The sequence below is a fragment of the Tursiops truncatus genome, chromosome 8, assembly GCF_011762595.2.
Source record: "Tursiops truncatus isolate mTurTru1 chromosome 8, mTurTru1.mat.Y, whole genome shotgun sequence".
Taxonomy (NCBI): Eukaryota; Metazoa; Chordata; class Mammalia; order Artiodactyla; family Delphinidae; genus Tursiops; species Tursiops truncatus.
Window position 1 is genome coordinate 96,108,129 of NC_047041.1, and position 26,915 is coordinate 96,135,043.

The window sequence follows — 26,915 nt, forward strand, 5'->3', positions numbered from 1 at the left end:
ACCAAGATATTGGCAGTGGATTTGCTGCCAATATCTTGGCATGCTTATTGCACCTGGGATGTCATTATGTCTGTGCCTCCCAGCAGGCAAAACCAGGTAATATTGGCATGTCTATGAGCTTTTTGTGCACATATATCTACAGTTGGTCTGTACTATCCACCTGTGTATGTGTGTGTATTAAGCTAAAAAATTAATTTATACTAAAATCTGTGTGTATCTCTGTGTCAAAACTGGTACCACAGGGTTCTTTCTAGCCATCATTTCTACCACACACTATCCAAACATTAAAAAATTTTTAATTGCTGTAAAGATAACTGACTGAAACAATAACAGCAATAAAGCATTAGCTGTTTATAGTGTATGGAAATCTAAAAGGTATGACCATAGGGACACAGCAACTAGAGGGAGAAACTGGGAATATTCTGTTAAAAAGTTCTTTTACTACACTGGAAGCTAAATTACATTATTTGAAGATGGAGGGATAGATCTGAAGTTATATAACTTAAAAGTATATTGTAAACGCTATGTAAACCACTAAGTTTTCAGAAGAGGTATAATTATTCAATAAGGAAAATAAAAAGTAATTATAAACAAGTACTCAGTGAAAACCAGAAAAACCATGTTAAGAGAAAACAAGGGGCAAAGAAGAAATACATCAAATAGAGCTAGCAAGATGGTAGGCTTTAATTCAAATATATCAAAAATTATTTTATGAGAGAGTGATATAAAAATGTTAGTTAAAAGACAGAGATATAGAAAACATTAAAGTAAAGGGTGGAGAATGATACACAGTGAAAGCAAGAATTAAAAGAAAGCTGAAAAAGATACGAATTTCAGATAAAGTAGACTTCCGGAAAGTAAAGAAGCAGGGTAAAGGGGAACATTACTTAATGATAAAGGGATCCAATTTCTGAGAAGACAGAACCATTCTACCGTGTATTCTTCTAAAAACAGAGTTTCAAAACTGATAGATCTTATAGAACAATAGAGAAAGACACAATTACAGTTGGAGATTTCACTACACTTCCCTCAGTAATTGCTAGAAAGTAGGCAGGAAATCACTAAGGCTAGAGAGTCCTTGAAAACAGCACTATTAAACAATTTGACCTAATTGACATCCACCAAAACATTTTAGGGCTTCCCTGGTGGCGCAGTGGTTGAGAGTCCGCCTGCCGATGCAGGAGATGCGGGTTCGTGCCCTGGTCCGGGAGGATCCCACGTGCCGCAGAGCGGCTGGGCCCGTGAGCCATAGGCCGCTGAGCCTGCGCGTCCGGAGCCTGTGCTCCGCAGCGGGAGAGGCCACAGCAGTGAGAGGCCCGCGTACCACAAAACAAAAATAAAAACAAAACATTTCATCCAAAAAAAGCAGACCATGCATTTTTCTTAAGTGTACGTGGAATATTCACCAAAATATACTATATTCTGGGACATAAAACAATCCTTACTTAACAAATTTAAATTAATGGAAGTTATACAATGCACTTTCTTGGACCATACTAGGATTAAAGTAGAAATCAACAACAGAAAGTTTTATGGAAAATCTCTATATTTAAACAATAAATTTATAAGTAACCCATGGGTCAAAGTGGAAGTCTGTAGGAAATTTTAAAAATTAGAAGTAAAGAAAAATACATCGCACTAAAATTAGTGAGAGTAGGTTAAATCCATGCTTCTAGGAAATTTAAAGTACTGAAGATATACATTAAAAAATCTAAAATCAATAATTTTCATTTCCATCTTAGGAAGTTAGAGTAAGAAGAACAAATGAAACCCAAATCAAGGTAAAGGAAGAAAAGAAAATAGAAGGGAAATCAAGTAAACTGTAAATAGAAAAGCAATACAAAATATCAAAAAAAAAATTAAAAGCTGGTTCTTTGAAAAGAACAACAAAATCGATAAGTCTCTATCCAGGCTAACCAAGAATAAAAGAGAGAAGACACATTTGCCAGCATCACAAATGAGAGGGGACGTCACCCCTCATCCTGAAGACATAAAAGGATAAGAAGGGGATACTGTAAACAACTTCATGCCATAAAAGACAAATTCCTTGAAATACACATAGTGCCGAACTCACAAGAGAAATGTATAATCTAATAGCTTTATATCCAACAAATAAATTGAATTTGTATTTAAAACAGTGTGAAAAAGAAAACTCCTGGCCAGATAGTTTCACTGCTGAATTCTACCAAACATTTAAGCAAACAATAATACTAATTCTGGGACTTCCCTGGTGGTCCAGTGGTAAAGAATCTGACTTACAATGCAGGGGAGGCTGGTTCGATCCCTGGTCAGGGAACTAAGACCCCACATGCCGCGGGACAAATAAGCCTGCGCACCACAACTACTGAGCTCACACACCTCAACTAGAGAGGCTGTGTGCCACAAACTACAGAGACCATGCTCCCTGGAGCCCATGTGCCACAACTAGAGAGAGAAAACCCACATGCCACAACTAGAGAGAAGCCCGCACGCTGCAATGCACCACAGCGAAATATCCCGTGTCCCTCAACAAAGATCCTGTGTGCTGCAACTAAGATCTGACGCAGGCAAAAATAAATAAATAATTTTAAAATAATGCTAATTCTATACATTTTCTTTAATTGTAAAAGGAACATTTCCCAACTCATTTTATGAGGTCAGCATTACCCCAATACGAAAATCAGACAAAAGAACTGCAAGAAATGAAAACTAAAGACTTATGTCTCCTGAACATAAACATAAAAATCTTTAACAAAACATTAGTAAATCAAATCCAGGAATAAAAACTAATACATCACAGGTAAATAGGTTGTTCTGAGATTCTTTACCCCTCGAAAGCTCCAATATAATCTATTCTCCTTGAATGCCTCACTCTCTGTAACTAAATACAATAATTTCTGCTTATCTGTTCAAGAAGGTCCTGGAAAGTAGCTTCACCTGACAACTTGTGGTGTGACCTATCTATAAGGAATAATTAATATTGGATGTTATTTTTGGGTAAATTTAATATTATTATTATGCTGCTATTTTAAAATACAGATTTATGATTTTTCTTGTCAGATATTTGAACCATCTGTTTATAATATATGTCAATCTGAAGTATATGGAGAGCCAGAGCAACGTCTCAGAATTCATTCTTTTGGGGCTTTCTTATGACCAGAACATAAAAACATTTTGCTTTGTGCTCTTTTTATTCTGTTATATTGCCTTGTTGGTAGGAAGCCTTCTGATCCTAATCTCCATTCGGCGCAGTTCTCTTTTTCACCAACCAACGTACTATTTCCTCAGCCACTTATCCTCCATGGACATCTGCTATACCTCCAGCATTACACCCAAATAATTGGTGAGCTGCTAGTGGAAAGAAAAAACACTTCCTATGGTAATTGCATGTTACAGGTCTTTTCCAAGCACATGTTTGGAATGACTGAAGTCTTAATTCTTACAGTCATGGCCTCTGATCACTATGTTGCCATCCGAAAGCTTCTCCACTACGTGGTTATCACGAACAGGACAAGGTACAACCTCCTAGTCTTAGCTGCTTGGGCTTGTGGGGCATTTCACTCCTTTCCTCAGTTTTCTGTGATAATCCAGTTACCCTTCTGTGGTGCTAATAAAATTGATCACTATTTTTGTGATATTTTTCCTTTGCTAAAAGTTGCCTGTACTGATACCTACATCACTAGTGTCATTATGCTTGTCAATTCAAGAATGGTGACCTTAAGGACATTCGTGATTTTATTTTTTTCTTATGTAATTATATTATTCACTTTAAGAAATCTCTCAGCTGAAGGAAAACGCAAAGCCCTCTCTACTTGTGGGTCTCATGTCACTGTGATATAGTTTTATTTTTTGGTCCTTCAATATTTACCTATCTTAGACCACCCACCACTTTCCCTGAGGATAAAATATTTGCACTATCTTACACCATCATCGCTCCTATGTTCAATCCCTTAATCTATACACTGAGGAATTCAGAAATGAAAAATGCCATGAGAAAAGTTCGGTTTCAAACATTATAGTTAAACTTCACATCACATATGTAGACTAGGTCTCAATATCTCTGAGGGTTTAGAAATTTCCCATCAGTATACTTTGCCATAGATATAAACCATAGCTTCAATTTCTCCCTAATAAATAGTTATGCCAAAGTTCATAATTATATTTTCCTATTGCATCAGGATCCAAAGCGCTGAGGTTAGACATGGGGCACGGGGACTATGAAGAAATGTGTATGTAATGCTCATTTTTCAGGACGGGGCAGAATTAGGTAGCTGAGGGAGGCTGAGGTGAGCTGCAATGGGAAATACATGAGAACGCTATGGCCAGAACTAAAAGTACAGCAAGTAGACCCAGGATTTACGATTTATTTTTTCTGAGGAAAAAAAAAAAAAATCTTGTTAGGGCATTGGAATTTCTAGTTAATTCCTAGAAAAGGCTCCTATTCTTTAAAACAGTTCTTTTGGGAGCCCCACATGCCCCCATGAGTTCTCTTGCCAGGTTCTCAGATAGCTTCTTGATTTATCTCTGTACGGCAAACCCCTTTCTAAAAATATATGCTTTTTCTGACTGAATTTCGTATACGTATATTGTAGAAAATCTAAAAAAGTATAGAGAACTATAGCAAAAAAACAAAATGGTCTCATAAATTCATCCATATAAAAATATTTACTGTCACCTATCTCTAAAAAGTCTAAGTTGGATCCAACTCAGGATAGAGAATGCGTATAACTGTAGTGACAGACAAACCAGGAAGTCTTTGCCCTCAGTGAGGCTGGAGACCAAAGGAGGAGACAGACAATGAAACAAACAAGAAAACAAACAAATGTATAACTACAATAGTATTTTTTAAAGAAAAGAATAGGAAGCTGTTAGTCTTTTTAATTTACAGAAGCTTTACTCAATTGTAAATCTTTGACATTTTTATGTTATACAGATATTTATTACTTGGTTGTCTCCTGAATTTTACTTTACATAATTCTGTAGGACAATTGTATTTTCTCATCCTTTTTGTACCTGAAAATGTAGTCTCTATATTTGTCCAAATGCTGAAATCACATGATTGAATTCATCTTTTAAAAAATTTACTTTGTCTTTATTGTTTGTCTGAAAGCTTGTCAGATCTTTCATTGATCACTGAATTTTTTTAAACAGCAGGTATCTGTGAATGGATCTATTTTTATAGCTTCTTTCTAATTTCAGCAATATTTTAAAGTTTATCATTGTCAAAGGATAACTTTTAAAAGAGGATGTAAAAGTGGTTTTTATACAAATAATGAATGAACATGTCAAAGATTTTATTTAACTTAGAATTTAATGCAGAAACCAGTAAGGTGTTACCATTGTTTCAGACAAAAACAGTGTACCACACATTTATAGTCAGTAAGGAGTGCTGAAATGAATTTATAAGTGGATGCAAAACTCGCCCAGTACCCACAGGGCTATAATCAATTGCATTTCACCGAACAAATTTGTATTTCTATGGCCAGGAGATGTTGGCATTGCTATTATTTTCTATGAGTCAACTTCTATATTTTTGAGTTGTAAAATACCTTAGCCAAAGGTAATGAAAGGTGGGTGAACTGAATGCAAGAGCTAGTAAGGTCACTCACTAAATTGCAAAGAATCTCATCCTGCTTTCCCTATAGTTATATGCGATATTAATGATCCAGCTGGAGAGAGAAAAATGGCTGCTGCAGAGAAAGGTGGGAGAATCAATGAAGTGATGTTCTTGAGAAGCTGAGAAGGGAGGAGATCGAAGGGCAAAAGTGAAGGAGTTAAATTAGAATTCCCTGCTTAATGATTGGTACTACCAATGTCTTTTTGCTCCAAGTATTTGTTTGTTTATTTATTTATTTGTTGAAGTATAGTTTATTTACAATGTTGTGTTAGTTTCAGGTGTACAGCTCTTACCGAGTCCAAGCTCGTTCTGCTCGCCGCATGACAGGCCAATGACTTGGAGACGAGGTGTTGAGGCAGGGAATACGACTATATTCAGAAAGCTGGCAGACCGAGAAGATGGCAGACTAGTGTCTCTGAAAAACCATCTTATGGGGGTTTGGATGCCAGTTTCTTTTATAGCACAGGGAGGGGGGAAGGAGATGAGGAAGTAAAATCAAAAGGCCATAAGTTTTGTAAATATCCCCTGGAATGGTCAGCCTTGGTGAGAAGATGTGTTAATTTCTTCTTTCTTGCAGCCATCCACAGGTGAACAGGGTCAGATACCTCCCTGTGAGCTGAACAGAGGCATTTTAGTTTAACATTCAAGCAGAGGGGCAGGGCTCCCTAAGGCAGGCCATTATGTGTGATTGTAATAACAAAAACAATGAAAAGCAAAGGTTTTGAAGTTAAAGAAACAGATTGAACATGGAGTCCGATTTAGCTCTTCCCTGTTACACAGCCATGTGACTCAGTTCATATATGTATATGTGTATATATATATATATGTTTTGTAAATAAGTCCTTTGTATCATTTTTTTTTAGATTCCACAAGTAAGTGATAGCATATGGTATATGTCTTTCTCTTTCTGACTTACATCACTTAGTATGATAATCTCTCAGTCCATCCATGTTGCTGCAAACTCCAAGTGCTTTAATTATCCCTATTCAAAACTTTTATTCCAAGGATAAAAATAAAACAGAAACATTTGTATTAATTTTTGAAGTTTTACTTTTCAATAATACAAGTCTGGTTGGCTGGAGGATAGGGCTTCTAAAACAGAGGGGAACTTCGAGGCTTGGCGGGTCTTTTTATGAGAGACCCTGCTAATTTCACACCAGAAAGTGATCTTTCATTTTCCCGCTCTGATATATTCTCTGACATGTATACTGTGTGAGCCCTACTCAGGAGTTTTGGGATAGCGGTCAAGACTTAGATTTAAAGCAACAACAACCAGAAGTATGTTACGATATTTCTGTAGAATTTCTAGCACATAATATTTTCAGGTTTATTTGCTGGGCATTTTAAACTGAGTAACACAACTATGCTATTTTTCTCTTTATATTATGCACCCATTTTAGGAACCCTTAACAACAGTAACTCATTTTTATTTAGTATGGCTTTCTATACAATTTGAAAACAGATTCTCATGCAAGTATGTTATGTCAGTGAAGTTTTTGGGTTTTTTTTTTTGCGGTACGCGGGCCTCTCACCGCTGTGGCCTCTCCCGTTGCGGAGCACAGGCTCCGGACGCGCAGGCTCAGCGGCCATGGCTCACGGGCCTAGCCGCTCCGCGGCACGTGGGATCCTCCCGGACCGGGACACGAACCCGCGTCCCCTGCATCGGCAGGCGGACTCCCAACCACTGCACCACCAGGGAAGCCCCCATGTCAGTGAAGTTTTTAAAGATCTCTGAGATTCTCCCCATTCCTAACCAATTGTCCACCGGCCTAATTTTGCTCCTAGCCATTTCTGATGTTGGGTGACTTTCAATTCCTGCTGAAAAAGCTGCCTTTAACTTGTACAGTGCCCAAAAAATGTACCCATTGAGTTTAACTGATATTTTCTACTTGCCCACTCTAAGAAAAATTTAATTTCACCAGTAACAGGAACATGATATTAATATGTGTTCCTTAACTTTTTCCCATGCTTATACTCCCACTGCTCCGGAGGAAACTTATTGTCAGAATGGTTACTTTTCTGATGCATAACGGGGTTGGGCAATAAAAATAGCTCATGCTTATTGAGCACTTACTGTGTGACAGGCAGTGTTGCAGCCCTTCACATATCGTCACAAGACTGTGACTGTTGGGCTATTATTATCATTAATAGAGGCTTTGTTGGCTATATGTCCCACTCCTCATAATTAGTAAGCAATTCTGAGTCCAGAACTCATGCCCTTAACAAATACACTATAAGGTGCTAGAATCAGAGAGTTGCAGTTCGCTTGTACATGAACAGAGCTGGTAGAAAAAGCTCATTAGAACAAAAGAAAAGAGTTTAATGAGGGGCTTAGGCATGTGAGAAGTTCCAGGTCGCCACTGGCTACAAATGATCAGAGTAGAAGATGATTTTTTTTAAGAAATATTGTGGCAGGTCATAAATTTGATCTTTTATAAGATTCTCTATGTGATGCAAGTGAAAGATTGGAATTATCTTTTTTTTTTTTTTTTTTGCTGTACGCGGGCCTCTTACTGCTGTGGCCTCTCCCGTTGCGGAGCACAGGCTCCGGACGCGCAGGCTCAGCGGCCATGGCTCACGGGCCCAGCCGCTCCGCGGCATGTGGGATCTTCCCGGACCGGGGCACGAACCCGCGTCCCCTGCATCAGCAGGAGGACTCCCAACCACTGCGCCACCAGGGAAGCCCTGGAATTATCTTTTAAATCATTGTTTGGTGGCTGGAATATGGTCACATATGAGAATGAGCTATATGGGCTCTCAGTGTTGATTTGTATTGCATGGTGGCTTTGATAGTCTGCTGCTAAATATGCAAACTGGTTACACAGCCAAACCATCAATGGGGCAAAAGAGATATAAATAATAAAGCTAGAAGAGACATAGCAGAGTGCCAGGACAAATCCTCGGAATTGTAAATTTCGCTCATATTTGAGCCTATACATGTTGCTAGACACAAATACATAGACAAACATTATGCATTTTAGTTTTCAGAGTAGACAAGTCTTATATTCAACAAGCTCAGTGGTGAAAATCAGGGATATCTTTCAGTTCGTTTCCTTTCTTCCTGTAACATGGCACCATAGTTTCTTTATGGCTTTTCTTCATCTCCATGTTTCTCAGTGTGTAGATTTGAGGGTTGAGCATGGGAGCAATGCTAGTATAAAAAAGAGCGAACACTTTGTCTTCTGGTAAAGTAGTTGCTGGTCGAATATAAATAAAGAATAAAGGAGCAAAAAAGAGGGCCACCACAGTGATGTGGGAACTGCAGGTGGAGAGAGCTTTGCGGAGATTCTTTACAGAGTAGGACCTGACAGTATATAAGATCATAACGTAAGATACCAACAAGACCACAAAAATCACCAGGCTCATCAGGCCCGAATTGGCAATGACCAGGAGACCGATTCTGCTGGTGTCAGTGCAGGCCAGTTTCAGCAAAGTGTACACATCACAGAAGTAATGATCTATGTCATTGGGGCCACAGTAGGGTAAAAAGATGGCCAGGAGAAACTGACCAAAGGAATGCAGGAATCCCCCAGCACAGGAAGCAGCGATCATGGCATCACTCTTCTGTCTGGTCATGATGACAGTGTAATGCAGGGGCTTGCAGATGGCCACATAGCCGTCATAGGCCATCCCTGTGAGGATGAAGACCTCGATCCCCCCAAAGAAGTGCATGGTAAAGAGCTGTGTCATGCAGCCATTGTAGGAAATGGTCTTCTTTACTGCCAGCAAGTCAGTGATCAACTTGGGGGTCACAGTGGAGGTATAGCAAAGGTCTGAGAGAGAGAGGTAACTCAGGAAGAAATACAGAGGCTGGTTAATAAGTTGACTGCAGGTGACAGAAATCATGACAAGTAGGTTTCCGATCAAAACTGCAATGTAACAAAGCAAGAACAGTAAAAAAAGAGGGCTTCAATTTCCTTTTTCTGAGAAAGTCCTAAGAGAATAAATTCTGTGATGTTATTATTATTTTCCATGACTCAGAGCAGTTTGTAGCCAGCTGAAATTAGATAATTATCAATTCTTATAAATATTTAAATATAGTGATGCATATCATGGGGCAGATCATAATGGAAAGGGTTCAAAAGTTGAAGAAAATGATTTGATTTTTATTTAGGAAGTCTTTCCTGGAGTCTTTTTTTCCCTTTCTTGAAGACGTTAATTACTGGTTAAAATCTTAGGTACCTGAGATGAAGGCTAATGTTGTAGAATGCAGTATATTTACGTAACCATTCTATTGGCATATATTATCAAACATAACTGGATATCATGCGCTGGTAGAATTCAAGAAATAGTACTGTAGAAAAAAAATCAGATATCTCTTTCCTGTTCTCACTGTTTATTATTAGAAAATACACACAGAAATGAAATATCGAGTGAAAATACAAATAGTGCAAATATATGAAGTATAATATGTGGATAACGTTATATGTGAGAAATTTCCTGCTCTCTCTCCTAGGTGGAAAGGGGATAAATAGAAAAAAATCAGCAAATTTGGAATCATGAGGCATATACACATGGCCAAAATCTGCTATATTTCTCTTGCGCTTAATTTACAAATATGCTTAATTTACAAATAAAATATTATATTTTATAGTCAACCAAAAGGATAACAAGCAAAGTATAATGATCTCTATTTTTGAAAACATTTATCATCTCAGACTTTTAAAATATTTGTTTTTGACATTCAGCAAGGCATTCAAGGATAATAAAAAGTTTTGCTTGAATTTTAGTCTCATACGATGGCTTACTCACTTGCATAAATTGGCTTCCTTCTAATTGATGTACACAAACTCTTCAACTCATCTTAGTAATCAGCCATCCTGAAAATGCATGCTCCTTTCTGTCCCTACATCATCCATCTTAGTATTTCAGGCTGGCTTTTCTTACTTTCATTCCTGTTATTTCTACCTTCTCCTCCTCCACACATTGCTGTAAAGTAAGACCAGCTCTAATAATGTGTTAATAACTATTACACCTTAGGATAATCAAAACCTTTCTACTGGTAGAAGTTCAAGAATCATAGGCTAAGGAAGAACTACTGAGAAACAATCATTCCACTAAATCACACCATAAATTCTGTACTTCAGCTATATAAAACACTGGACCTGAGTATTTAAAATATTTTATTTTGTTTACTCATAACTTCAGAGCCAATATATTCACAATTTATTTTCAAAGCTGTAACACTTCCCTCCTTTTTTTCCTTTCAGTGTAATTACCATTCAAATTTGTGTACATAAAGTAGGATTTTGAAGAGAAAAAACCATAAATCAATCTAGTGTATGAGATTGTGTATCATCAATGACCACAAAATGATATTTTGATATGCTTCATACTGAATAATGAAGAGGGGATATTCGTAGTGGTCAAATAAGCCATCTCATTCAACTAACATTTACATTTTAGGCTTTTAAAATTATTCCCAATCATTTAAAAGAATGCAGTGCTCTACTCTAACTCCTCCCTTAAATTATATTCTTCTGATTTGGTGGGAAGCACTGTAAATTAAATATTCAGCCACAGTTTATTCTTTATTTCACACTTGCTGCATGAACTGATCGATTAACTTTTCTCAGCCTTTTTTTCCCTCACAGGTTTTCCAAAATCCTGCCTCTGTGAGATTCTTTATCAGATAACAGGTCAAATCATATTTGAAAAGGACAATGTAAATGCCATTTTGAGAAAAGTGTGTTTGCAGGCTGAAAGTGGAAAATCAATGAAATGATTATGAATTATCAAGAAAATAAACAAAGGATTTTAAAATGCAGATTATTTTGTTTACCAATACTTGGATATTTCATACAAAACACAAAACTCTTTTAAAAATTGTAATCATATAAATGCACTCAGTCTAGTATATTAGAGGGGAAAATATGAGAAAAGACCTATCAATTAATTTACTTTTTAAAATACAAAATCTATATAATGCATGACTCAAAAACTATAATCTATATTTCTGAATAACTTGAAAGTAATTTCCCTATTTTTAATTATTTCTATAGAAAATAAGAAAGTATGACTAATATATCTATAAGAATCATTTTATATTTTCATATTTTAAAAAATAAATAATATCAACTTAGAAGATATTCTTTAAAATACTGGACTATTTGGAAAACGAAACAAAATATTGTCTCCTTCATCTTGTTGTACTATTTCCTAACTTTGATTTATAATATTGCTGCATCCCTTTTTTATACTTCAGTTTAACCATAAGTAAGCTAGCTGTGGGAGTTAAACTAGATCTTTAAGGACCGCCTCTGGACCTGAACTGTCCATGGTTCTGACACAAATTAGGAGGTGTCAGCAGCTGGGTGTTGATAACTATTTACTTATTTTCTAAACACGTCAAAATAAATTTACAACTCACCTTCAGATTATTGTCTCTGTTTTCTCCTTTAAGATTATCTGATCCAGTCTCAGAATCACAACAAAGTTGGCCTTTTCCCCCAGAAAGAAGCAGAAACTCCTGGAGCTATCCCTTTCTTTGGATCGTTTATAGCCTGCTATTTTAAATTCCCTTTATGCAATCCAGGTATATAGAAATCCCCAGCATCTGTAGTTCAAACTTACATATCCTTTCCTGGAATTCCTCATGATTCCCTGCAGCAGTGGAGCTGGACTTGTTCCCAATCAATCCTTGTTCAATCCTATCAGAGTGTCTTAAACTCCTACTACTTCCAGGTAGATTTCACTATAGCCCACAACGCAATGAATACTCAAATATTCTAAGTCTTTTGGATCTTAGAACTATCTACCTTGCTTCGTTTTTTTTTCTAATTATTGCCAGATACTGTTAAATGCTTTAGCTTATCTCTCTAAGGAAATCTTATCTTGGTGAGAGTTAGGGCCAGTGCCTCATTTTCTCCCTGACCTGGACATAATGAAAAAAAAAAAATTAAAATTTATGCCATTTAGATCTATGTAGAATAGTGGATGCCTGACTCTGGGACAGATTATGTGAACTTTTTGGCCACCTCACTTGTTTAATCTTTAAAGAAAGGAAAATAAAACTCATCTCCTGTTGATGTGGGGAAAGTTCTAAATTATTAATGACTATGTGCCAGAAATTGTGCTAGGTGGGAGAAAGACTAAAATTACCAAGGTAGGCTTTACTGAAATTCTCATTTAGTGAGATAGTTACCGAGTTCTCCCATAGTAAGATTGTGACTGGATAATGAAATGATGAATTATGAAAGAGTCAATGAATTAGATAATGCATTCATAATTTAATCAATCAGATGGCACTTTGCCTCATCATGAATTAAATTATTAATTCTATTCCTTTCCTCATTATATCCCCACCTTATACGTTGATTGTTTTAAGTATTCGGTATGTATTTGCCAAATTAATGAATAAATGTAATTTAAATGTTTGATAGAATGAAATGGACATTCATTTTAATTATATGTCGTTATCATTATAACTGTTTTGTCATGTATTTAAGAGATGTTTATAATCACATTTACTTCAGAATGATAGAGACACAGAAAGATCCACTTAGAATGCTTCTTCTAATTTTGACTAGTATCCTGTTAGCAAAAATCATTTGGAGGTCATATAAACCCATCCCTGTAACCTTCCCGCATTTCTTACTCCCCTGGTGTACTTGGAGACTAGACTCTTGAGAGCAGGCTTTTATGTTAAAACTCGGTCACTTTCCCTAAAACCGTGGTGGTCTCCAACCTGGATGTTCTCCAAGATGTACAGAACTAAACCTGACTATGCTTTATTCTCCACCCTTTCACTCATTCTGAGGGATTATTTAGATCATCTTCATTAACTTCCTATTTTAATAAATAGCTCAGTTTTGGTTGAATTGTAATAGAATAAGTGGTGTTTAAATACAGGAATGAGAAACTCAAACTATAAATATGACACATTCAGACAATTGATAGGAAGTAGGAATAGAGTGATTTGACATACTCTGTACTTCTGGAGTTTTTCCTTTTCAGATTTTCTATATCCTTCACTGAATATAAATCACTAACTTTCTGCTTTGTTTCCCCTTAACATTCCCCAAGTTATGAAAGATATTCATCATTGTCATGTTTTTAATTATTTTATACAATTGGCATAGAAAGTGTAAATTATCATATATGAATTCTATAAAACATATGTAGCCACAAAAGATACTCTATATTACCAAGTAGATAGTTTCAAATGCTGACTGTATATAAAATATGGTTAAAGTTTTCTAACAAACATTAGCCAAGGGGGAAATGGTCATTAAATTAATATTTTAATGATAAATTCTAAAAATATATTTCTTATTGACCTAAGGACAGTGATTAATTGTGGGTTGATTAAAGAAAACTCGTGTCCAACTCACCAGATATTTGGCTTAAATCTAAGGTACATGTAATGTTTCACAGTACCATATTTAGAATTAACCAGTAAATTCAATGAATATGTAGTAATAAGTCTCACTGTGCAAATAATTCTGAAGAATCCTGAAAATAGAACTTACCTGCTCTCTAAGGTACGGTATGCAGCTTTTTTCTTAAGCAAATTCAAGAGTCTTTCCCCAGTTTTATTTTAGTATTTAAGAGAATAAAATGGTACCTTCAGCATTTATGTTGGCAACTATTCCTTATTTCTTTTACATAGCACTTTTATTATATTCTATGGTGAAAATGAAAACAGAGACAACACATGGTTCCTGTCTGATTTGTAAACAATTTTACCTGGGAGATACGTAACTTGCAGACATTTATGGCAGTATCTCTGTGAGTTTGGAAATTCCCATTGGGATAACTTCACCAAAGTGAAGCTGAATTTTTTTTTAACATTATTCAAAGACCTAAAAATAATTATATCAATCAAGCCATATTTTTCCTCTGAAACCAAGTACCGATCAGTTTCTCTTTTAATACGGGGACAATTATGAGAAAACTCTAATGACCTGGAAAGAAAGTTTGTAACACTCACACCTCAGAAAGAAGAGAAGTAGAAAGAGAAGAAAACTGAGTTGCAGGTAAAAGGAAAATACTAATGTTGCCTCAATTCAGTTTGTGGAGGACGCTGAATCTCCCAGCACACATCTCCTATAGTCTAATAAAAACTCTTTAAAAAGCTACCACAGTCTGTTGTCCTTCCTCTCTCAATGTCCTTGGCTATTAATTTTTCTGTCAACAATTCATCCAAACAATCTCCTTATATACCTCATCCCTGTAATGGAAGATAAGACCAAGTCTTTTTGTGATTACTTGTTTATCTTATTTCTTGGTAACATTCTGAGACAGTATTTTCTCTTCTCTGACAGCATTTTATTCAAGCTCCACAGACAACATACATTAAAAAAACTGGCACTTTAGGTGCATAACTCAGTGGCATTAATTACATTTACAATGTTGTGCAACCATCACTACTCTATATTTCCAAAACATTTTCATCACCCCGAACAGAAACTATGTACCCATTAAGTAATAACTCCTCATCCCCTTTCCCTCTGCCACTGATATCCTTTAATCTACTCTGTCTCTATGTATTTGCCTATTATATATTTCATGTAAGTGGAATTGTTACCAAGTCCAAGCTCGTTCTGCCCGCTGCACGACAGACCAATAAATAGGAGACGAGGTGTTGAGGCAAGGAATAGTGACTTTATTCGGAAAGCTGGCAGATGGAGAAGATGGCAGACTAGAGTCACTGAAAAACCATCTTATCAGGGTTTGGAAACCAGTTTCTTTTATAGAACAGAGAGGGGGAGGAGATGAGGAAGTAAAGTAAAAAGGCCACAAGTTTTGCAAATGTCCCCTGGAATGGCCAGCCTCGGGGAGGGGATGTGTTAATTTCTTCTTTCTTACAGCCATCCACAGGTGGACAGGGTCAGGATGCTTCCCTGAGCAAAGGCACTTCGGTTTAACATTCAGGTAGAGGGGCAGGGTTCCCTGAGGCAGGCCGTTGTGTATAGACAGTATCCTTTTAGTGAACAAAAGCAACAGAAAGCAAAGATTAAAGTAAAAGAAACAGATCCAACATGGAGTCAGATTTGGCTCTTCCCTGTTACAGAATCATACAATATCTGTGTCTCCTATCCTTTTTTATCTTGTAATTTAATCTTGATTTCTCAAAAAATCTTGATTTCTTGATTTTTCTTTGATTTCTTGATTTTTCTTTGATTTCTTTCTTGAGTCCAATCAACTCTTTTTGGCATAATCTCTTTTTTCTATTCATGTTTTATTTTATATTTATGACATATTTTTAGTATTTCTAAATGATTTTTTTAAGGAGATTTAGTTCAATGTAGAGTATTCTAGTTTTCTTCTGCTGTGTGTGTGTGTCTGTGTGCACGTGGTATTATTTTGGGGACATTTTCATTGTTTGGAATGTTTTGACACATTCTATGTTTTTCCCCCTTTCCCCTTATAGTAGAATTATATGGATACAGATTTTTTTGATAACTTAGGGAACTAAGTTGTGGGTTTTGGGTGGCTTACAAGAATTCTACTTAAGGTTGTTTTCTTCTGTAGTATAGTGAAATGAAGTGTGTGTGTATACACATACACACATATGTATACTCACACATACTTACACATATATGTGTGCATATACCTATCGATATATGAATCCTTCTATACGTAAAATGCGTGGCTGCTGAGAGGTCTTGATGATCGTTTGTGTGAGTTTCATCTTGTTTCTGGAAGATCCTTCACATAATTTACTTATCTTCTTTCTCTTTAAATTTACAACTCTAAAGGGTACTGTCATCTTTTTCCTTTTCTCCTTTCTCTTAGAAAGAATTTTTCCCAAAGTTTTCACCTCAAATCCTATACAATTGCTAGCCTTTTTCCTGCAGCCAATGCTGTTTCTTATCAGACTTTTGACCTGTTTTCAATTATTGGTTATGTAAGTGGAACTTTATGATTGATTTTACCTGTGTTGTCCCACTAATAAGATCTCCAATTTCTTTTCTCTTTTCTAAACTGTTTCTTCAGATTTCTTCACTATACACACATAGAATTATGGTAATTTGAGGCCCAGAGATAGTCCTTTTTCCTTCTGATGAATATTTATCTACTTACAGGCAAATTTCACTTCAAGGGGTTGTCTTTTTCACAGTGATGCAAAAAGTGTGGGCTATTCATTTGATTTCCTGGGTCTGAAAAGTTTCAGGGAGGTTGGGTGGGAAGATTAAATTTTAGGTTCTATCACTATATAAAGGCCTTTTTCTAGATCTTTCAAGTGGAATGTTTTATCTATTTTCATTTTATTGATATCAATATGCAATACCGTATAATTTATTTTGACAATCACCTAGAGTATATCTCATATAGTAATTCTGCTATTGTGGGCTACATTATTCCTTTGTAATATTTTAATGGCATGCTTTTACATTTTTAAATGGACTGCCTTATTTATACTTATATTTATTAGTGACCAATAAATGATATTTACATTTTTATTATTTTTATTATTGATAAATTTGTTGTGTTTTACTCATGGGTTAAAATATAGTCAATTTTTTAAACTGCTTAGAAACAATTGAAGAAAATTCTATTCCTTACTAGTAGAGTTCTGGGATATACATGCGATTGTGAGATTTGGGATTACAGCTTTAATTACTAAATGTTTGTTGTTGTTGCTTTTTACTTTGAATTGAGAGTGTTTGTTTTTTCTCCTCTCATCTCCTATAGTATATGGTTTATGGATATTGTTGCTTTGTCATTGGATATATGCATATTAATAACTTATAACTTCATTATGGATTCCTGGTTTTTTGTAATATAGTATTTGTTTCTTTTAATACATTTAAAGCTCTATGGTCTTCATTCTCCTTTATAACATGTCATGATTTTGGCATATATATGATAAAGGTATATATGTATCTTTATATATATGTATATATGTTTTAATATGCAAACTATATATATGTTTTAATATGCATACAGGAAAGTGCATGAACAACACCACAAGTTTTCACAAAGCAAGCACACCTTTTAATGAGCTTGGAGACCAAGAGATTACTATTATGAAATGAAATTCAGATCTTATGGCAAGACAAGAATAATTTAAACATAAGAAAATCCTTCTCTGGCCTTTGGCCTTCTCTCTTCCCCACTGTGCATTGTGTTATCTGCATTATGCATCTATTAAACCTCCCCCTATCAGCAGGAATACATGCTCAACCATAAAAAGAAACATTCTCCCAGCATCAGCAAAACAACTACTTAAAAGACAGCATTCTTTCTTGAGCTTGTAAGGGGTCACATGACCCACCATGATGACGCTTAGATCTAGATTACGTAAACTGTCAATAATACGTTATTTGATGTACAGCAATCTGTCTCAAAAAACTTACATAACTGTGCCTTGATTTCTAACTGGTGGAACAGTTCTCAGAGCTTTCTGAGATGCTCTTCCTGGGTTATAATCCTCAAATTTGGCTCACATAAAATTTTCCAATTCTTAGATCCACTGATTAATTTTTTGTTGACACTATTTAAACTTGTAATACTAATGTTTTACCTGTTTGTAACTTTATATAAATAAAACTATACATAGCATTTTTTTTGGTATCTGGCTTCTTTTGATCATCATATGTATAACATTTATTCATCTTGTTGCTTGCAAATTTCTTTGCTGTATAGTTTCACTGTATCAATATACCCCAAATTTTATACATAAAATGTTGATGGTTTTCTAAGTTTCTTTTTGTTTATTTATTTTTTTACTTTTCAGTAAAAATTATGAATAGCGGCATTTTGAAGACTCTTGTTATATTTTGATGAACGTAAATAAATGTTTCTGTGAGGTATAGACCTGGGTAAAATTTCTCAGTAGTAAGTTAGGCATGTGCTCATCTACTTTAGACATTGTAAAAATAAAAATATATTACAAAGCAAAGTCTTTCTAATGAAAGTCCGTGCATCTATTAACAATATGAGACATTATAGGTTTAAAATAAAATAAAATTACTGAAGATCATTTCATAATGACATACATGTTCACCTTCTAAGAAGAGGTTACAATTCAAATGTCAATGCACATTTGGATCTTCAGAATACGTAAGGAAAAATCCCAGAGATACAAAAGAAATAGACAAATCCTGTATCATCATAGGAGACTGTATGTAACCTGTGTTTTCAATTGATGAGTAAACAAGCAATACAACGTCTAAGGTTGTAGAAGTTTTAAATGACACAATTAACATATTTAACCTAGTTAATGTTGATAGAATATGACTACCAACAAACATAGCATACATGTGTTTTTCACTGCACATTAGAAATATACCACATTTGATTATCTGCTGGATCATAAAGCAAGCCACAGCAAATTCAAAGGACTCAGATCATTCAGAATAGTTTCTGTTCATGAAAATGAAATTAATTTAGGAATTGCTAACTCATTCTTTAGTTTTAATTTTACTGAATCTCTTTGTTTATGAGTTTCTCATGTATATAGGATAGTGTTGGGTTTAACTTTGTCATTAAATCTATTAATATAATCAATATGTTCTGGTTCAGTTCTGTAATATTTTATGTCATATACATGATATTTTACATCATATACATTCATACATATGTATATATGTGTGTGTGTATTAATAGATAAATATCTTGTCACCATTTTGTTTTGTTTACTCTTTACTTTTAGGAAGGTTTGCATTTCTGTAAGGATTTTAATATTTATACTAATATCTGTACATGTTATTAATCACCTTTTTATTTGTGTTTTTACTTATTATAAAATGAATTGAAAAGAACTGCTAATACTATTTATTACTCGAACTGTGTGATTGTGTAAGTGACCGAAAGCCAACACATCACTCCTAGTTCAGAACTGAAAATTGGAAAAACAAAGATAAAAATCAAAGGTGAGTTGATGCTTGAATGTGGTCGAGGGATTTCCCATCTTTGAGCATGTGTTTCCTTATTCTTGAGAGATGAAATTGTCAACTAATAAAAAAAATGCACAACCTAAAAGTTGAGAATTATTTTTTATTCTATGGACTTCAACCTGGAAGACAGCCTGTCAGAGAGTTCTAAGAGACTGCTCTGAAGACTCAGGGAGAAGCCAGGATATATATGCATTTTGCAACAAAAACCAGGTAGTTGGAGCATCAGAAGATTACCATTAATTATAGAAAACCAGATAGCTCAAGGTAATGAATTTAGCACTTTTCTGTGTATGGGAAGACGCAAGAGTCTGGGCTCCTTGAAATCATTCCTTTGATATGCGCCTTAACTGGAGCCAGCATCCTGTACTTTTCCATCCTGAGTCCCCTCAGGGTGCAACGTTTGTCTCCACAGCCTGAGTTCCTTCAGAGCTCCCCTGTCCCGGGTGGGAGGTAGGGGTGCCCAGATAGTGGCTGATGGCTTGATGGCCTCAGCATCCTTTGTTTGTTGATATGACAGGTAACGTTTTTCCTTTACAGAAGAAAAAATTTTCAACGTTGTATTTAAACCATGAACATCTTGTTTCTGTTTGTTTCTGTTACTCTCTCTAAAGCAATTAATGTACATTATTCGTGCCTTGATTTAAAGTATGGTATCACCCTGCCATCTAGTGGATATTCTATTTTATCACTTGTAAGGGAAAGACAAGTTCATACTCTGCTACATTTGCAGAGGGATTTTATACTACTAGACCCTGTGAAAAAAATTCTACCAATTACTATGTACTTTTGCTGAGAATGAGATCAAAAATAGACAATAGAGAGTCAGATTGGGAATGTTGGGGGAAAACCAACATTTCTTTCTCATTATGTCAAGCTAGGATAAACTTAAGGAAAAAAAAAGAAAGAAATTGCTTCTTGTGTAATAGGAAATAATACTGGACATAGATTTAAGAGACTCATTATCGTATTTACCTTAACTCTTTAATCTTTTCTGAAATATGTGTCAGACTGGAGACCCAGATTAGATCAAAGAAAGATAAAGAAAATTGCCTGTAATCACACTGAGTTATCCTAGAAACCAGAGTCCTAATAATGGGCTACACTTCATACTTTCCATTCTCAGAAGTATCTATATCTAAATACCCGTATCTATCTATAACTATGTATTTATGCATAATACTAGATTTGAGAGGCTATTTTGAATTGAATTTCTTATTTTTTAAAAGTATGCTGTATTTACATATGCTTACAGGAATGGTCTCCTCAATTATAGGCAAGGATTCATAAAGCTTGCATTGAACTGAATCCTTACTTGTTAAGATGGTTAGAGTATACTATTTAATTACTGTAATAGGTATTTTATTAGATGGGCAGTTAAACCAACATGTTAGATATGTATAAATTATGGATTTTGAGAATTGTACATATAATTTAAAAACAATAGAGTATTTTGAGAGCACCAAACATGAAGTGATCTAGTGAAAGCTTTAGACAAATGTAACAACTAGACACAGAATATGGGAAATGCAGAAAGACATTATGAAGTTTTATTTTTTGTCTGCATTCTTCCTGAAGAGCCACCCCCTTCCCTTCATTTACATTAAAATTTATATCTCTATAGCCCCTTCTTACATCCTTTTAGTGAAACTAAACAACCCAGAGACTCTGAGTCATTCATACTATTCTGTTTCTGGACACTCTGGAGAGAAAGTCCTTTTTGGTTGTTGTTCTGAAACTGGTTTTCCTGTGGTTTGTAAATTAATTCATTTAAAGTTAAATTTCTCTCTTGAAGACACAGAAAAGAGGCCAGTGTTTCTTTCACATTTTAGCCTTTAGATATTTGAAAACACTGGTAAGAGTCTCCTTTTGTTTTTCTTCTGTATTCCAGAAATCTTCACGTCCTTGATTGGTTTATTAGATGCTCTAGTTCCCATATATACATCTCACTGTTAATTACTTCACATTGCAGGTGCCTATACAATTATTAATAGTTACTGGGAACCATTGATTTACCTGCAGTGAGATGCTGTCAAGAACATAATGCTCGCTTCTGAACTAAAATGAAAATGGAAGTTACTTCTTTCTGTTTACATCAGCTACTAATGGAACCTAATTGAATGCCATGAGTATAATATTAAAACTGAATCAATTTCATTCCTAATGTCTACAACTTTTAACAACCATAACCTCTTTATTATTACATACCTGTCCTGTTGTCATGGAGCTCTATTACAAGGTCAACAACCAGCACTAAACCTAATTGCATTCTTTACAGAGTTTGGATCCTCTTGTCCTCCGATCTTATCCTGTACCGGTACCTGCATAAACTCTACTTCTAACTGATAAAAACTTGAACATTCAAATTCTTACCTTGGCTCAGAATGTCTTCTCTGCATAAAACGTCTTTTGGTTTTCTTTCTTTTCTTTTTTTTTTTTTTTTGCGGTACGCGGGCCTCTCACTGCTGTGGCCTCTCCCATTGTGGAGCACAGGCTCCGGACGCGCAGGCTCAGCGGCCATGGTTCACGGGCCCAGCCGCTCCGCGGCACGCGGGATCCCCCCGGACCGCGGCACGAACCCGCGTCCCCTGCATCGGCAGGCGGACTCCCAACCACTGCGCCGCCAGGGAAGCCCGGTTTTCTTTCTTATCCCTTCAATTCTAACTTAACATTATAGTTCAACTAAAAGTTCAAAATCCTATTGTGATTTTGTTAACCAGGAAATATCTTGGTTGTTATTCAAGTATCTCAACATATGAAGAGCACTCTTAATACACTTGACAAAAGCTTAAAGAGAGAACAGGGGAAGATGGCAGAAGAGTAAGACGCGGAGATCACCTTCCTCTCCACAGATACACCAGAAATACATCTACGCGTGGAACAACTCCTACAGAACACCTACTGAACGCTGGCAGAAGACCTCAGACCTCCCAAAAGGCAAGGAACCCCCCACGTACCTGGTTCGGGCAAAAGAAAAAACTAAACAGAGACAAAAGGATAGGGACGGGTCCTGCACCAGCGGGAGAGAGCTGTGAAGGAGGAAAAGTGTCCACACACTAGGAAGCCCCTTCGCGGGTGGAGACTTCGGGAGGCGGAGTGGGGGAGCTTGGGAGCCGCGGAGGAGAGCACAGCAACAGGGGTGCGGAGGACAAAGCGGACAGATTCCAGCGCAGAGGATCGGGCCGACCGGCACTCACCAGCCGAGAGGCTTGTCTGCTCGCCCGCCGGGGCGGGCGGGACTGGGAGCTGAGGCTCCGGCTTTTGTCGGAGCGCCGGGAGAGGACTGAGGTTGGCGGCGTGAACACAGCCTGCAGGGCGTTGGTGCGCCGCGGCTGGCCGGGAGAGAGTCCGGGGAGGGGTCTGGACCTGCCGAAGAGGCAAGAGACTTTTACGTCCCTCTTTGTTTCCTGGTGCACGAGGAGAGGGGATTAAGAACGCTGCTTGAGAGAGCTCCAGGGACGGGCGCGAGCCGCGGCTAAGAGTGCGGAGCCCAGAGACGGACATGGGACGCTAAGGCCGCTGCTGCCGCCGCCAGGAGGCCTGTGTGCGAACACAGGTCATTAGCCACACGCCCTTCCGGGGAGCCTGTGCAGCCCGCCACTGCCAGGGTCCCGGGATCCAGGGACGGCTCCCCGGGAGAGCGCACGGCGCGCCTCAGGCTGCAGCGTCACGCCGGCCTCTGCCGCTGCAGGCCCGCCCCGCACTCCGTGACCCTCCCTACCCCCCCGGCCTGGGTGAGCCAGAGCCTCCGAATCAGCGGCTCCTTTAACCTCTTCCTGTCTGAGCAAAGAACAGACGCCCTCCGGCGACCTACACGCACAGGCGGGGCCAAATCCAAAGCTGAGCCCCTGGGAACTGTCAGAACAAAGAAGAGAAAGGGAAATCTCTCCCAGCAGCCTCAGAAGCAGCGGATTAAAGCTCCACAATCAACTTGATATACCCTGCATCTGTGGAATACCTGAATAGACAACGAATCATCCCAAATTAAGGAGCCCTGTGGATGAAAGGCTCTTGGTGCTGCAGCCAGGACTCAGTGCTGTGCCTCTGAGGTGGGAGAGCCAACTTCAGGACACTGGTCCACAAGAGGCCTCCCAGCTGCACATAATATCAAACAGCAAAAATCTCCGAGAGATCTCCATCTCAACGCCAGCACCCAGCTTCACTCAACGACCAGCAACCTACAGTGCTGGACATCCTATGCCAAACAACTAGCAAGACAGGAACACAACCCCACCCATTAGCAGAGAGGCTGCCCAAAATCATAGTAAGTCTACAGACACCCCAAAACACACCACCAGACGTGGACCTGCCCACCAGAAAGACAAGATCCAGCCTCATACACCAGAACACAGGCACTAGTACCCTCCACCAGGAAGCCTACACAACCCACTGAACCAACCTTAGCCACTGGGGACAGACACAAAAAACAACAGGAACTACGAACCTTCAGCCTGCATAAAAGGAGACCCCAAACACAGTAAGATAAGCAAAATGAAAAGACAGAAAAACACACAGCAGATGAAGGAGCAAGATAAAAACCCACCAGACCTAACAAATGAAGAGGAAATAGGCAGTCTACCTGAAAAAGAATTCAGAATAATGATAGTAAGGTTGATCCGAAATCTTGGAGATAGAATGGACAATAGAATGGACAAATTGCAAGAATCAGTTAACAAGGACCTAGAAGAACTAAAGATGAAGCAAGCAACGATGAACAACACAATAAATGAAATTAAAAGTACTCTAGATGGGATCAATAGCAGATTAACTGAGGCAGAAGAACGGATAAGTGACCTGGAAGATAAAATAGTGGAAATAACTACTGCAGAGCAGAATAAAGAAAAAAGAATGAAAAGAACTGAGGACAGTCTCAGAGACCTCTGGGACAACATTAAACGCACCAACATTCGAATTATAGGGGTTCCAGAAGAAGAAGAGAAAAAGAAAGGGACTGAGAAAATATTTGAAGAGATTATAGTTGAAAACTTCCCTAATATGGGAAAAGAAATCGTTAATCAAGTCCAGGAAGCACAGAGAGTCCCATACAGGATAAATCCAAGGAGAAATACGCCAAGACACATATTAATCAAATTGTCAAAAATTAAATACAAAGAAAACATATTAAAAGCAGCAAGGGAAAAACAACAAATAACACACAAGGGAATCCCCATAAGGTTAACAGCTGATCTTTCAGCAGAAACTCTGCAAGCCAGAAGGGAGTGGCAGGACATATTGAAAGTGTTGAAGGAGAAAAACCTGCAACCAAGATTACTCTACCCAGCAAGGATCTCATTCAGATTTGATGGAGAAATTAAAACCTTTACAGACAAGCAAAAGCTGAGAGAGTTCAGCACCACCAAACCAGCTCTACAACAACTGCTAAAGGAACTTCTCTAGGCAAGAAACACAAAAGAAGGAAAGGACCTACAATAACGAACCCAAAACAATTAAGAAAATGGGAATAGGAACACACATATCGATAATTACCTTAAATGTAAATGGACTAAATGCTCCCACCAAAAGACACAGATTGGCTGAATGGATACAAAAACAAGACCCATATATTTGCTGTCTACAAGAGACCCACTTCAGACCTAGAGACACATACAGACTGAAAGTAAGGGGATGGAAAAAGGTATTTCATGCAAATGGAAACCAAAAGAAAGCTGGAGTAGCAATTCTCATATCAGACAAAATAGACTTTAAAACAAAGACTATTAGAAGAGACAAAGAAGGACACTACATAATGATCAAGGGATCGATCCAAGAGGAAGATATAACAATTGTAAATATTTATGCACCCAACATAGGTGCACCTCAATACATAAGGCAAATACTGACAACCATAAAAGGGGAAATCGACAGTAACACATTCATAGTAGGGGACTTTAACACCCCACTTTCACCAATGGACAGATCATCTAAAATGAAAATAAATAAGGAAACACAAGCTTTAAATGATACATTAAACGAGATGGAGTTAATTGATATTTATAGGACATTCCATCCAAAAACAACAGAATACACATTTTTCTCAAGTGCTCATGGAACATTCTCCAGGATAGATCATATCTTGGGTCACAAATCAAGCCTTGGTAAATTTAAGAAAATTGAAATTGTATCAAGTATCTTTTCTGACCACAACGCCATGAGACTAGATATCAATTACAGGAAAAGATCTGTAAAAAATACAAACACATGGAGGCTAAACAATACACTACTTAATAATGAAGTGATCACTGAAGAAATCAAAGAGGAAATCAAAAAATACCTAGAAACAAATGACAATGGAGACACAACGACCCAAAACCTGTGGGATGCAGCAAAAGCAGTTCTAAGGGGGAAGTTTATAGCAATACAAGCCCACCTTAAGAAGCAGGAAACATCTCGAATAAACAACCTAACCTTGCACCTCAAGCAATTAGAGAAAGAAGAACAAGAAAACCCCAAAGCTAGCAGAAGGAAAGAAATCATAAAAATCAGATCAGAAATAAATGAAAAAGAAATGAAGGAAACAATAGCAAAGATCAATAAAACTAAAAGCTGGTTCTTTGAGAAGATAAACAAAATAGATAAACCACTAGCCAGACTCATTAAGAAAAAAAGGGAGAAGACTCAAATCAATAGAATTAGAAATGAAAAAGGAGAGGTAACAACTGACACTGCAGAAATAAAAGAGATCATGAGAGATTACTACAAGCAACTCTATGCCAATAAAATGGACAATCTGGAAGAAATGGACAAATTCTTAGAAATGCACAACCTGCCAAGACTGAATCAGGAAGAAATAGAAAATATGAACAGACCAATCACAAGCACTGAAATTGAAACTGTGATTAAAAATCTTCCAACAAAGAAAAGCCCAGGACCAGATGGCTTCACAGGCGAATTCTATCAAACATTTAGAGAAGAGCTAACACCTATCCTTCTCAAACTCTTCCAAAATATAGCAGAGGGAGGAACACTCCCAAACTCCTTCTACGAGGCCACCATCACCTTGATACCAAAACCAGACAAGGATGTCACAAAGAAAGAAAACTACAGGCCAATATCACTGATGAACATAGATGCAAAAGTCCTCAACAAAATACTAGCAAACAGAATCCAACAGCACATTAAAAGGATCATACACCATGATCAAGTGGGGTTTATTCCAGGAATGCAAGGATTCTTCAATATACGCAAATCTATCAATGTGATAAACCATATTAACAAACTGAAGGAGAAAGACCATATGATCATCTCAATAGATGCAGAGAAAGCTTTCGACAAAATTCAACACCCATTTATGATAAAAACCCTGCAGAAAGTAGGCATAGAGGGAACTTTCCTCAACATAATAAAGGCCATATATGACAAGCCCACAGCAAACATCATCCTCAATGGTGAAAAACTGAAAGCATTTCCACTAAGATCAGGAACAAGACAAGGTTGCCCACTCTCACCACTCTTATTCAACATAGTTTTGGAAGTTT

At 37.1% G+C, this 26,915-nt stretch overlaps 2 protein-coding genes across 2 annotated transcripts; one reads left to right on the forward strand and one right to left on the reverse strand.

Moving 5' to 3' along the window:
- Positions 1-3,082: 3,082 nt before the first annotated feature.
- On the forward strand, positions 3,083-3,998 carry LOC101336613 (olfactory receptor 4P4-like). Its single transcript, XM_019947799.1, is given in 3 exon segments — positions 3,083-3,314; positions 3,317-3,813; positions 3,816-3,998. Coding segments are annotated over 3 exon segments (912 nt in total).
- A 4,639-nt stretch (positions 3,999-8,637) lies between these two features.
- LOC101337357 (olfactory receptor 4P4-like) lies at positions 8,638-9,570 on the reverse strand. Its single transcript, XM_019947798.3, is given in 3 exon segments — positions 8,638-8,691; positions 8,693-9,498; positions 9,501-9,570. Coding segments are annotated over 3 exon segments (930 nt in total).
- Positions 9,571-26,915: the final 17,345 nt, after the last annotated feature.